The 13,944-nt window shown below is 39.6% G+C and overlaps 2 protein-coding genes across 3 annotated transcripts in view; both read right to left on the bottom strand.

Moving 5' to 3' along the window:
- Positions 1-630: 630 nt before the first annotated feature.
- On the bottom strand, positions 631-3,958 carry eef1akmt1 (EEF1A lysine methyltransferase 1). Of its 2 annotated transcripts, none has more exons than XM_017430147.3 (5): positions 3,874-3,958; positions 3,010-3,192; positions 2,706-2,788; positions 1,151-1,440; positions 631-1,053 (listed from the first exon to the last, which is right to left on the bottom strand). In XM_017430147.3, exons 2-5 carry the CDS (start codon positions 3,094-3,096, stop codon positions 920-922), a joined length of 594 nt encoding a protein of 197 aa, XP_017285636.1. In that variant the 5' UTR covers positions 3,097-3,192; positions 3,874-3,958; the 3' UTR covers positions 631-919. The 2 variants fall into 2 exon arrangements, with proteins under 2 accessions (XP_017285636.1, XP_017285634.1); XM_017430145.3 differs by having other exon boundaries at positions 2,960-3,192; positions 3,874-3,952.
- Positions 3,959-4,887: 929 nt separating this feature from the next.
- The window catches only part of xpo4 (exportin 4), a 62,656-nt gene continuing 53,599 nt past the window's right edge, over positions 4,888-13,944 (bottom strand). Inside the window, exons 14-24 of the mRNA XM_017430182.3 lie at positions 12,059-12,218; positions 11,763-11,932; positions 11,351-11,525; positions 9,563-9,769; positions 9,304-9,390; positions 8,085-8,265; positions 7,862-7,983; positions 7,616-7,746; positions 7,143-7,260; positions 6,972-7,064; positions 4,888-6,450 (exon numbers count right to left, since the gene is read on the bottom strand). Of these exons, the coding sequence (XP_017285671.1) occupies positions 6,253-6,450; positions 6,972-7,064; positions 7,143-7,260; positions 7,616-7,746; positions 7,862-7,983; positions 8,085-8,265; positions 9,304-9,390; positions 9,563-9,769; positions 11,351-11,525; positions 11,763-11,932; positions 12,059-12,218 (1,642 nt within the window). The 3' untranslated portion in view covers positions 4,888-6,252. The remainder of the gene's footprint in view (positions 6,451-6,971; positions 7,065-7,142; positions 7,261-7,615; positions 7,747-7,861; positions 7,984-8,084; positions 8,266-9,303; positions 9,391-9,562; positions 9,770-11,350; positions 11,526-11,762; positions 11,933-12,058; positions 12,219-13,944) is intronic.

The following is a 13,944-nucleotide window of genomic DNA, read 5'->3' on the forward strand; positions in this document are numbered from 1 at the left end:
AGTGTGGTACCAGGTGCCATCAATTTTGAACCTTTTCACAAGATTCTAATTTTCTGATATGATGAATTTGAGATTTTCATTTGTTGTCATTTGTAATCATCAAAATTAAACGAAATAAACATTTGAAATATATGAGTTTGTATGTAATATATGAATATAATATACAAGTTTCACTTTTTAAATGGAATTACTGAAATCAATCTACTTTTTCATATTCTAATTTTATGACCAGCACCTGTATATATATATTTTTTTATCATTTAACACTTAAAAAATCCACCTGTGGGCAACCTTTCTAATTATGTGTGGTCTGAAGGTGATGGTCGGGGCTTCAAATCAAATGGGGTGAATACATATTTACACACCACTTTTTAGTTTTACGTTTTACAGTTATTTAAAACAAGTTTCTTCTTCATTTAACTTCAATTATCTGGATTACTGCAGTGACATAAGCAAGATATGTTCAGTCATTTCTCCAAGAATTACCCGTGTTTCTTCAGAGTCACAGAAAACGTTTTATCACTGTTCAAGCTGAAAAGTACACGCTGAATAAACAAATTTTGTTGTGTAAAACTAAAGAGTTCTTGTTTTAGCCATCAGATATAAAACAATAAAAATGTTAATTAATAAATTCTGAATTCGGTGTCAACAACTGATGTTAAAAATTTAATCTTAAAGAAATAAAAAGCTTAAAGAAGTCAGATTTTCTGATAAATGTTTTTTTTTGAAGAAAACAAAACCCCTCAATCTCCTCCATTTTTTAAACAGCTGCTAATTATTATTCCGTGGACTGATCTTGTGACTAATGAAAAGTGAAAATGTCCACTCTCACCACCTCACTTCAGTGCTAAACATCCCATAAAAGCATCTGTGTGATGAGCTGCCTTTATCAGGCTCCTCCAGTCTAAGGGTCGTCTCCTCAGTAGGACAGCAGACGGGAAGGATAATTCACAAAACAACGAAACTCGTTAGACAAGTTTCTGTTGTGTTTGGGCAAAAAGCTGCACATTTTCACATCCAGCAGTTCTTTGGCCAGGTTCTCCATGATGGCTCCTGCAGAGCCAAAAAAAGAGAAGATATACGTTTATAACAAAAGTGACAGAAATGGTCAGACATTTGTCTTTCAGGGTGACACGCTCCTGAGTCTCACCTGTGCACAGTAGCGCTTTGCCTTTGCTCAGGTACTTGACGGTTTGGGCCACTTTGCTTAGACACTCTTTGGACAGGTAAGGCGGGTCGGCAAGGACGACGTCAAAGCTCTGTGGAGCCACACTGGAGGAGAGAGCCAGAGGCTCGTTGTAGTCGTAGAAGATGAAGTCCTCTCCGTAGGTGGAGAAGCGGCGGTCATACTCGAGCACGATGGCAGACACCCGATCAGAACCGTCTACCACACCCTGCTTCAGCTTCTGGTACACGCTGGGCGCGCTCACACACGCTATCCTGACAAGAAACACAAAACACTGAAAATTCTACTGTGGCTGTTTTATTCCAATTACAGGTCATATGTGGAGAGAAAAACAGGTCTGATTCTGTTCTGGACATCACTTCATGAGCTCAGAAAGATTTTCACAAATCATTATCTGTAAACACAGTTCACTGTACTATCCACTGATGCTGCTTAAAGCTCTATCAGGCAAAGAAGACAGATGTGAAAACCATCTGTGGCCATCTTCTCTGGATCAAGGGTTATTTAAAATGGACTAAGGCAAAGTGGAAAACTGTTCTGGGGTCAAATGAATCAACATTTGAAATTTGTTTTGGAAACCACAGGTGCTATGCCCTCTGTGCTAAAGAGGAGAGGGACCATCCAGCCTGTTATCAGTGCTCAGTTTAAAAAGTCTGCCTCTCTGATGGTATGGGGATACATTAGTGACGACAGCACGGGCAGCTTACACATCTGGTAAGGCTCCATCAATGCAGAACAGTATATACAGGTTTTAGAACAACAAATTTTCCCATCCAGACATCTTTTTCAGAGAAGGCCTTGCATATTTCAGCAAGACAATGCTAAACCTCATAGTGCATACATTAAACAGCATGGCTTCATAGTACAAGAGCCCATGTGCTGAACTGACCTGCCTGCAGCTAAACTGAAAACATTGGTCACATAATGAAATACAAAAAAAATCCAACAAAAAAGGCCCAGGACTGTTGAACAGCTGGAAGCCTACATCACACAAAAATGAGACAAGCTTCCCCCCCAACAACACCAGCTGCTCTCCTCAGTTCCTAGATGTTTACAGTCTGTTGTTAAAAGAAGAGGAGCTGCTTCACAGTGGGAAACATGACCATGTCTAGTCTTTTTTCAAATGCGTTGCTGCCATCAAAATCAAAGTTACCTTAATTTAAAAAAAAAAGAGCCACAATTTCTTAAACATTTACTGTTTACTATATTCCATTGTGAAGAAAAATTGGTTTATGAGATTTGTATTTACATTTTTCACAACATTTCAGAATTGCGGCTATAGAATAAAATACCGGGGGAGTAAAAACTTTTGTTACTCCCTGTATGTCAATCAACTTGGTATCATTCAAACTTAAATTCTTACTTGTCTTTTTGTGTATGCGAAATACACTCCTATTTGATTTTCCTCTAAAACACAGAGGGGAGGCCAAACAGATAATTTTACGAGCCCGAGGGTCTGGTACCATGATGTGGACTGGTCCCAGTCTCATTGTTAAACTCCTGCAGAGGGTTGTTTTACCTGCCGCCGTCTCCAGCTTCCCGTACGACCTCCTCTGCTAACTGTGCTGCCGTCTCATCACTGTACCAGAACTGGCTCATTCTCTGTCAAACACACAGGTTTCAGTGTCACTGTGAACTTTTCTGACTTCATCAAGAGAAACCAACATGTCATTTTTTTTTCATCCTCCACCATTTAGTTCACTGTCTGTATCTGTGATAAGTCAGTGAGATGTTATGGTAAAGTGACAGAGTTCTACAACCCTGTGACCTCACCCAGTCTTCCTCCACTGCTCCCACAGCGAATGGGTTTGAGGGTGTGGTACCGTGATCTGGGCCGGTTCCGGTCTCTTTGTAGAACGCCTGCAGAGCAGCCAGAGTGTGAGCAGACAGAGTGGGAACATCGTCATCATCACTGTCGCTCATGGCTGAAGGGGAACAGAGGTCCTTCAGGGCTGAGGAGGAGGAGGAGGACAAGGAGAGTTTCTGCAGGAGCTGAACAGCTACAACTGAGAGATCAAACAGAAAAATGATCCAGAACAAGTTTTAGATGTCTGATCGTGATTTTATTGCAAGTGAAACAGTCAAATATTTAAATGCAAAAACATAAACCATTCAGAAAGAGAATAACAACATACTTGGTTTATTAACTTCCCTAAAATTCAAGAAAGTATAAACTTTCCCCTGCAGTTATGTGTAAGACTGAAGTGCTTTGGTTTATTTACTGGAAGCACAAGAAAAACATCACCAACAGAACAGGAATAAATGTTTGCCATCAGCAGGTTCAGGATGAAAATATCCTGTCTGCGGTGAACAACTGAAACATTTATCAAGTTCAAAAACACTGACGTAGACAAGAGTCGAGATAGAAAAACAAGATCATTTTAAAATAAAAAAGCGTATTAAACACCTGTTTTTTTCTAATCTCTGTTGCTGGTCTGCATTAACTTCCTTACACATTAAAACTCAATAAAACACAAGTCTGACTGAAACTCATTAACCTGAGTCAATCTAATGATCTAGACTTTAAGTTGTTTGTGGTTGAATTATTAGCACGTGCTGATAAAACTGCTTGAATTTAAAACTTAACATTTTTCTTCATTAATTAAATGTTTCGTCGCGTCAAAACTGAACAGAAAGCAGCTCAAATACAAGCAGTCAGTCACAGAAAACTCAACACATCAACAAACCTGAGCAGAAACTCCTCACTGCTGCTGTCAACACGCGAGCAGGCGCAGGGAGATGACGCACTACGGCTCTCCCAGAGGGACAAAATAGCTGAAAAGAAACCGATCACAAAACACTTACTAAAAAACTAAATATTAATACATATTATATATTATAAATACATATTATATAATTTGTAATGAAATATAAACTTGTACAATTCATTTTAAGAAAAACATTCATTTTGCATAAAATTCTTCATAAAAAGACCGTTCCTTGTTCCTTCAGCCATTTGAGTGCTTATTAGGTAGACTAATAATGGTCTAATCTTTTATAGACTGTATTAAACTGCAAAGTTGACAAAATAACAAAACACAAAGGATTTTGGTGCAAGTGTATGACAGCATTTTAGTACTGATTAAATGGATGAAATGTTCATTAAAGAGCTCTTCAAATTGAACTCAATAAAAGGACAAACATTTCCGTCTGATAATCCAACTATTGTTGCAGTTTTATTACTTATAGCTGAATTTATTTTACCGTTAATGCACCAAGTAAGCGCAGCTTATTCTTCATTTAAAAAAAACCCTTCAGGACTGATGCCTGATCAGAAAGTGACACCTTGATATTGACTGCTGAAAAATTCATGTATTTGCAGGTTAGTCCTGACTGAACAAGTCCTCTCTGCTGCATTTGATTTACTGTGAGAGCAGAAAGCAGTTATTTTGACCTCAGTTGTTCATTTCATAAAAATGCATTAAGAATTATCACAGAATGTGAAATAATTGTCTAATTGGAGTAAAAAAAAGAATGATCTACAAATGCAAGAAAGGTTTGTAGTCTTATGAGTTTTCAAAAAGAAAGATTGTGGATGTTAATTGAAATAAAACTATTTAAAAAAAAAGTATGGTCAAACTGATGACTTATGTGGACACAATTCTATCTGGAACCTCAGTAAGAACAATTTATTTATTACTAGAGTAGATAAAAGCACTAGAGCAGACAGAACATGTTAAAAAAACAACACAGAGGCCAAAACATTTTATACAACAAGTTTATGTACACTTTTACAGTTCATTAACAAAAACAGCCATCTACAAGAAGTGGGATAGTGCTCTGAACGAAGAGGATTTTGTCTCCAATATAATACTTCAACAAGTGGCTCTGCTCCTTTTTATTTGGTTTGTTATTGCTGTCCTTCAGTCTTTGCTATATTTCCAGTGTTTGTTGAAGAGTCGTACTGTTGATGTGCTGCTGTAGAAAAATACTACTGGAACGAACCTGCTTCACCTCACAGGCCCGACTCGTGACAGGTCTCCATCTGAGTGGCGAGAGCGGGGCTTAAACGTGAACTAAAACCCAAATAAAGAAAAGAAAAAAAAAATCTAACTGAAAAGGTCAACAGAGAAAGTTGCTCCCTCTTCAGCTAAACTTGTACATTGTTGATTTTGTACAACTCGTCGTCAGCTGGTGTATAAAAACATTTCAGTCGTCTTCATTCTTCAAAACGTACATTTCTGAAGGTTTCTGGTTGGAAACATAAATTTATTTATTTATACATTGTATATATGTATATATATATACACACACCATCTGATTTTGGTTTTCTGTTGTCACCAACAAGCGAACGCCCTCTTGTGCTGCGTGGCTGAGCAACCCTAAAGATAGCCGCATTGGCTACACATCTGTCGTCATGGCAACTCTTTGTGCATGCATTTTGGTGTGTATCTGTGGGACTCTTGGCAGATGGCAGGCACGGTCATTGTTGTCTGTTTTCCCATGATTCATTCATACACAAACACACACACACACACAGAACAATCAACAAAACAAAGGCACTCTGGGAAGGACTACGGTGTGTGTGTGTGTGTGTGTGTGTGTGTGTGTGTGTGTGTGTGTGTGTGTGTGTGTGTGTGTGTGTGTGTGTGTGTGTGTGTGTGTGTATGTGTGTGTGTGTGTGTGTGAACATTCCAGAAGCCATCAGACTCTTGAGGAGGAGGACAGCACCAGCTGCTGCTCCGCCGCTCATCCTCATGATGGTTTTTCCTCGGTTCCTTTAACTTAGGAGGGAGGAAACCTTTGACTGAGTCTGTCTGGTTAGCAGTTCGGTCTCCACGGCAACCATCACACCACCATGAAATCTGTCAATCATGCAGGAGGTGCAGCGGGACAGGCGGGTGTAAAAAAAGTAGGGGCTGAACACAAAAACTAACAGACAACATCCCAGGTGAAAACAGGGAGAACATTCAGGTGAGAGAAAGATCCCAGCAGGCGGAGAGCTCCTCCAGAGCTCCCAGTCGTCTTTGCTGCGCCAAGTTATCACAGATGAAGCAGGAAGGTCGTCTTTGATTGGTTGCTTTTCCGAACGAAGGTCGACTCAAGGCCGTGTCGATTTCTAGTGGTTACTTAACACAGAGTAGGCCGCCCACGTTGGCCACAAACTCCTCCAGGCTCTTGAGGAAGGCGAGTTTCTGCTTGCGGTCCATGGTGGGTGGCGTGCTACTGGCCGTCAGCTTGTTGAAGGCATCGGCCAACCGCTGGTAGATGATGGCGTCTCTCTGAGAGGAGAGCAGAGTCTCCACCAGCTCCGAGTACTCCGCCTGACAAAGGAAGGCTACAGTTTTATGATACTTTTAAGATAGCTATTTACACAGTAAACATAAACTTTATGTTAAACTTTACAGCTGCAGCACGACACTCCTGTTTGATAGATTTCTGTACATGTTGTAGTTTCATTTCTGGTATTCGTTTTAAAATTTACCCTTGTCAACACACATTAATAAAATTATTTTTATGATTGATGACTTGATTGGCATATAAAAAGTCCAAAGTTAGGAAACACAAACTGCACATTTTAAAAAATTAAATATAATCTACATAATCAGAAAATGCTCTGCGATGGAACGGCGACCTGTCCAGGGTGTCCCCTGCCTCTCGCACAGTGACTGCTGGAGATAGGCACCAGCTCCCCGCGACCCGGAATGGAGAAGCGGGTAAAAGAAAATGGATGGATGGATGGATAATCAGAAAATCAAGTGGACTGTCGGCCCGGGGAATGTGAACAAACTGTTTTTCTTTTTCTGTTCTTTCAATTTCAAACAGTGTGTGATGGGATCCTCACCTGATGCAGGCACACGAGTGTATAGAGAGCTTCTCCTGCTGCTACAGTCATCTCAGTGTTGTGTTTCTGCAGGACCAGCATGTCAAACACCAGCTAAAGGCAGAGAAAATGGTGTGAACATTTTCAAGAAACCTGTATAACTTTTATCTGGACAGCAGGTGTGAGTCTTACCTTGAGAAAGTGGCGGGTGGCGATGAAGAGGGGCGAGTCCTTCTCCTGGTTTTTGGCGCACTGTTCAGCCAGAGGAGACAGAGCCTCCAAACACAGCTGACTGATTTCTGAGCTCATTCTGAGGCGAGACGTTAAGGAGCTCATGGTGGAAACAAGGAAATATTCTGCTCTTACTCTCAATCTGAGCACTGCAAAATATCTTTACTTCTCATGTTTCTTTCATTTATTTAGTTTGGTAGATTATACTATAAGTGAGGTTTCTTTTAATATTCCATTTCTATTGCGATATGTAGTTTTTAATTTGTTTTATGTTGGGGAAAATATAAGACCTAAGTTTTGTGCAGCAGTATAAAGGTGATAGCAATCAGATAAACCAACAGGAAATTTTGGAAAGTGAAGCTGTTTAAAGAAACAAGAAGAGAATAATCAGAAGTCTAAATTCATGAAGAAGTTATGCACCACACAAAGGATACGAAGTCATTCCCAGCTCCAGTGAAAACATGAGGCTCTTGAAGAGGTCTTCAGGCAGCTGTGGGATCTTTTCTGGAAAGATCTCACAGATGAAGGTGATGAGCTTGTAGTACTGATTACACAGAGAGGGGAACTAGAAAACAACGAGGACACGATCAGTGACTTCACACACATCACTTCTGCAGATTTAAAGACTCGACCATTCTCAGAAATGTAAACCACAACTTGTTCATTTGGCCTTGTTTTACCTTCAGCAGGTCCTGAGACATGAGGGGAAGAACGATGTTGACTCCATAAAGAACAACATCTGCTGCTGAAACCGTCCGATTTAACGCTGGCGTTCCCTGCTCCTGGTTTCGAAACACCTCATCTTTAAAACAGAGAAGTTTGGATTAAAAATCAAAATCATTTGACCATGCAAAATTACCCGTTAAACTGAGAATAAGGAAAGAAATCATTGTGAGAACTCACCGTTGTCGCTGAAATCGATGAACTCTTTGGACAGCAGGTTTGTGAGCAGCTCCATGATGAGCAGCAAGTCCTGGTACTGGTCCTCCTCGGCTGTGGCGTCACTTCGCTTTCTGCTCTGGTTATTCTTAGAGTAAACCTGCAGCAGTGTTAGGCACGCTTCATACAGCTTCATGGACTTACTCTGAAAAAGCAGAAAAGAAACATTACAGTTTTCTACATTTTGTTTTCCTTTAAAAAGGCTAAAAGTGATTTTAACACAATTTTCAGTCCTTCCAAACTGATTATATCAGGTTCTACAGACTAGAAAGATTTTTTTAATGTGAACTTAAATACATCTTACACACATAAGTAAAATTTATTCATATACTAGTCTCTTTCATAGATTTATCACAAAGTGCTTTACAATAAAAAAGTTTATATAATTATAAAATATAAAACTATATAAATATATATAAAATATACAAAATAGGATGTAGAACACAACAAAATATCTAAAATTCCTACATCTAACTAAAAGCCTCTTTAGAAAAGAATGACTAGATGTTTTTAAATGTTTCAACTGAAACTAGACTGCGTAAAAACGGTTGAAATGCTTGAAAGGACTAATTGGAGCGAGATTTAAAATGGGCGTGGAGTACCACCACCAACTACCTCTGAGTGGAGCTGAATCAGGTCAGAGAGGGGCTTGTTGGTGCAGAGCTCTAAAAGTTAAAACTTTAATTTTAAAATGAACTTGGAGGCGGTGAAGGGGAGCTAAAACAGGTGTGATGTGTGCTCATTTGTTTAGGTGGATTAACAGTCTGAACAACAAGAAGTAAAAGCATGAAACTGTTGCACTATCTGTTCAAGAGGGAGAATACATACTGAATAAATTAAATAAGTCCCTAAACAGAGCCCTGAGGTACACCACAAGACAACCTGGTATCATACATAATCTCATTTACAGAAATGCTAAAACTACAGTCAGACAGGTATGATGAAAACCATTTGAGGTCAGAGCCAAACAACCCAATCTGACATTAGCCTTCAGCTCCCTTTTCTCATGAAGAAGTCTTGAGAAAAAAAAACAAAAAACATCTTTATATTCAGTAAAACACTCAATTGTTCACCTCCAAGTTTCTGTTACTCATATAGTTACTGTGATGATGGAAGCAGCCACCACAAACACACAACCCTCTTCAAATACGTCTTATTTTAACATTAAAGCTGCGTCTCTCACCTCTCCCAGGTAACAGATCTGCTTGTGAGCCACTTCTACAAAAACCTCAATGATGAGGTTGATTGTTTCTGGTGTGTTGCTGTAAACCTGGGAGATAAAAACAGGTTTTAGTAAGAAATTCCCTTGGTCATAAATCTGAAACTCATTTATTTTTTATTAGAACTGCAACAAGAATGTTATAACACTTTTTCAGTTCCTAAATATTTCCCCAGAATCCATCACCTGAAAAGTGTGTTTCATCTTTAACGTCCCCTCTTACCTCCATGAGACCAATGCAGCTGGACAGGAAGTCCATGAGGAAAGAGAAAAGCGACACCACGTTGTCTATCTGCGTCGCCTCTGCGATGCCGCACAGCGCCTCCAACGTGGCGACAATTTCCTGTTTGACAGCCTCTTCCTGGCTGATCTGAGCGAAATTCTCCTGATTGATGAGGTTGAGAAAACGCTGCTGAAGAGGATGAAGCACCTGGAAAGACAGATGGACAAAACAATCAAACAAATAAAAAAAAAAACACATTACAATCAAGAGAAACAAACACTTTTTATGGCAGGATATTTTTAGGTGGCACAACTATTTCAAACAGCAAATAAACAATAAAACAGTAGGTAATAAAACACAAATAAAAAAAATTACATCAAAAATCTGCTCAAACACAAAAAATCAAATCATAACTTATCAACTGAAAAGGGATTATTTTAAATGCTGAAGAAGATAAAAACATCTTTTTGAGTATTTTATTTTTTCAGATTAAGCTACACTTAATTTTTTTCATCTTTTACATCTTAAATGATTTTTCAGAAGTTTAAAAAAAAGGGACAGCTTGAGAAACAATGTTTTAAAAAAAGGCCATCTATTCTTTTATTATTAGAATCACGAGTCAAACCGAACAGAGTATCAGGGGTTAATGTGATCAAAGTGATTCGCCGTCAATAAAACTCTGGCAGAAACAAAGGAGTGTTTGATCAGTTGTCAGGGCGCTCCTCTTCCTCCTCACAGAAACAGCTGTACGAACCAGCAGCAGCTGTCTCACTGGTACACCTCCGCTCTGTTACTCTGGAGCCGTGGGGCTTTACACCCTCACTTACTACAGCCAGCCTATTAGGACCAAAACCTCCAGGATCAGTGTGAGGACAGAGTTTAACACAGAGAAAAAAGGATTATTGACAGGTTGTGGAGCTTCATATCGCTAAACAAATTAAGTGAAAGACAAAAAGCTCAACAAATAGCTAGATTTAAATGCCAATAGAAGTGAAATCTTTTAACTCTTACCAGCAGCAAACAAGTAAAAAAAAAATAGTTGTGCGCTATGATTTATTGTGTCCCCTTTCCATTGGTTGGGATGATTTCTTAAGGTTCTGACATGCTTCAGTAAAAAAGGAAATTACAGAAGTAGTGCAGTACTTTGCAGCTGATTTTAGGGGATATAGTGAGTTGTTGACTTCACTCCTGTCCTTCACAGGGTTTGTGACAGACACAAATTACAGGTAAACGCAGTAAAAAGAGTCCACAGTGCCCAACCTGACAGCTGGTGTCACACAGCAATCTGAGCTCTGATCAGAACAACTTCAGTTCACAAATTTGAACATTTTTCTCATCTGCAGTTTAACCATGAATAATCAGATCAATCTTATTACAAGCTTTGTGTTTAAACACCCCATGGCAGATAGAAAGGTCACGAGGCAGCCAGGCTGAGGATGAAGCAATCATTTCAAAACCAGCAGCTCAATTTTTTAAACTTTGATGTAGTTGAAGATTCTTAGATAAGCCATTTTAGGTGAGTCTACCTAAAGCTTTTCACACAGCTGTGTGTACAACTAGTAAAGCAAGGCAAAGATCTGTCAATTCACACATTGTGTTTTAGATTAAACTTGAAATTTGAAACTTCACAGCTAAGAATTATACGGAACGACCAGCTTTCTAGTATTTTTTCTTCTTCTGCATTTTGTCTCTAGCAATGATTTTTCCTGAATTCTTCCTTGTTAATTGATATTTTAACAGTGCAACAGCTTATTACTCCTATTGCTCATGCATGGCCACATTGGTTACCTCGGCCCAGTACTGCTGCTTGGTGTCAGAGTCCATGTTGGCGAAGCCCCCCAGGACCAGAGCTTTCATCAGGGACCTCTGCACGGAGCTGGACAGCAGGTGGAGGGGTGGGCTGCGGCTAGCAAACTGCTTCGCCAGGTTCCACCAGCTCTCACACTGCACCACGATGTTGGCCCTGATCCGACGGGGAGGCAGAGTGTGAGGTGTCAGAATAATAAGGGTCGCGAAGGCAAAAGACTACATCAGAACATTTCTGAACATTTTAATTATTCGTCTTAAGTTTATTGTTTTAAGAATTCTTCAATGCGAAATAACCAAAAATAACTATTCTTTAATTTAACAGCAATAAAAAAAGGCTTCTTTCCAAAGAAAACTGGAAACCAGATTAATGAGGTCTCTAGCTGATTCTCACCTCTCCCTCTTCTCCACCAGCGACACCAGCAGCTCCACAGTGTCGTTAGCCAGCTCGGTTTCTGAGCTCCACACTGACAGGTTGTTGATCACCTTCTCCAGCAGATATCCCACAATCCACTGGGCACCCTCTGTGTCTGCACCAAACGCTGTGCTAAGAGGCATGCTGATCTGAGGTGTAGCAAAAAAAGATTAAACGTGTGGTAGAGAAATGTCTGATTAACAAAACAAAGACCTAAACTCGAGGAATCTAGATCTGATGATGTTGTGATGCAGCAGCTTTGTTTAACATCAGACCTGCTCGTAGAGCTTCTCATCCACCAGCAGGTACGACTTGGCCCATCGCCTGAGGAACCACACGATGTCCTTTCCCATCTGTGGGCTCAGAAGCTCAGTCAGGCTCGCTCTGGTTGCCCTGGATTCGACTTCTGACGTCCTCAACACAGCAGACAGCAACCTGCGACAGCAGCAAAACCAAAACAAAATAATCAGATAGACCAGAGGGAGAAGGTAACACTCAGTGTCAGAATACAGTCATGATAAGATAAAGAGCTCAAAACCGAGAGCAGCTTTTATTCACTTTTTGCTTGTTTTGAATTTAATCTTAAAAGTGTTCAACTCACAAGAAGTAGTCAGTGTACATCAACAACTGATTAACGTTTGGAGTCAACTCAAGTCAAGATGGCCACCACAGCTAATCACCCTTAGCAAACACATAAACGGCTATAATTTAGTCAGTTTTACAGACACTGAGCTGAAATTTGGTGTGGTAGTAGCAGTTAGTCATCCTCAACTCATACGCTGAGCACTAACATCTCGTGAGATCTTAAATGAGATTTGACCCAAAATGGCTCCAAGTTACAAACTTTAGCATGAAAGGTGACGGGTGATAGGCGTTGCATGATAGCAATGCTAGCTCTTTAATTGTTTTTTTTTTTTGAAGTTCTTAGTTGTTGGTGTGTGTGTATGGGGGGTATGGATTCTGCTGAAAAGATGTCTTGTGTTCCTATTAAATCAAAAAATTATTTTTACAATGAGTAGTGTTTCTGGTGTATCTACCTAACTTTAACAGTGCACCTGACCAAAGTTGGGTTTTTTTGTTCCTTATTTATATATACAAGTTGTGTGTGCTGATCATCTTCATTTTCCTTTTTTGTCAAATAAACATGTAAGAAAGCAAACAAACAAACCACCCACTCAGATCTGATTTCGGTGCAGATCATAGGGAAAAATAACACTGTTGGCATAAGATTATTTAATTTATTGCTCCTAAGAGAGAGAAAAATTTGCTTTAAACAAGTTCTAGACAAATGTATCTGGAACAGAAATGTGACGTTAAATATCTTAAAAGGACTGTTGATCAGAGACACAAGGATCAGTTTATACAGAAGACGATGAGATGAGACATCTGCCTGTGATCTTTACGTTGAGTTTAAGAGAATTTAGGTTTGAAAAATATTTACTGAATGAAAAGCAGGGACAAAAACGAGCGATTTGTGATTTAGGTTGGCTAATTGTAGAATACCAAAAATTATTGGGCGACACAGGTGGTCAGAGAGAAAAGACAGAAGTTGTCATTTGAGGATGAATTTCATGTATTGTCTGAATGCAGGAACGCAGAGAACAGCTCAACAGAAAAAATACTTGCCAAGTACTATTTATTCCTCCTCTATGCATAAACTGATCCTTATGATACAGTCTGAGAATGTGGGAATTATTTGTGGACTTGGAAATTTTAACTGGTTGTAAGTGTAATAAAACTAAATTAGGTGAATTGAAAAAAAAATAAATAAAAAAATAAAACAATCAAACGTCAACAGATCATCATCATTATCTCATGTCAGGCCCACACACACACAAACGTATCAAAGGACAGAGAGACAGGCAGCTTAAAGCAGCTTCGGCTCCATCTCTCTCACTCCAGGATGGCGAACAATTTCACATTGTCTGCAGAAAACAAAACCACGCTGACATTTAAGGAGCTAAAGTCGGCTGCTCATTATTAGGAAACCTGATGCCATCAGCCACTCGTCTCTGCGATCCTGTCGTCGCCATACACACACACACGCGCGCACAGACTCCTCTACATAATGAACAATCCAGAAACACAGGGGCATAATGACCTTCAGCAGAAAATATCACTGGTTGTTGTGGCTCTGTATTGTCGTCACTGTGATTATCAG

This window comes from Kryptolebias marmoratus, linkage group LG6 (assembly GCF_001649575.2).
Source record: "Kryptolebias marmoratus isolate JLee-2015 linkage group LG6, ASM164957v2, whole genome shotgun sequence".
Lineage (NCBI taxonomy): Eukaryota > Metazoa > Chordata > Actinopteri > Cyprinodontiformes > Rivulidae > Kryptolebias > Kryptolebias marmoratus.

What these genes read in the sequence shown, in the direction of transcription:
- eef1akmt1 (XM_017430145.3), bottom strand. Translation starts at nt 3,109, where the DNA reads ATGAGCGACAGTGATGATGACGATGTTCCCACTCTGTCTGCTCACACT. An exon ending in GAAGCTGGAGACGGCGGCAG is followed by an intron (nt 1,441 to 2,705) that starts GTAAAACAACCC and finishes GTTTCTTGTCAG; the next exon opens with GATAGCGTGTGTGAGCGCGC. An exon ending in CAAAGCGCTACTGTGCACAG is followed by an intron (nt 1,054 to 1,150) that starts GTGAGACTCAGG and finishes TTGGCTCTGCAG; the next exon opens with GAGCCATCATGGAGAACCTG.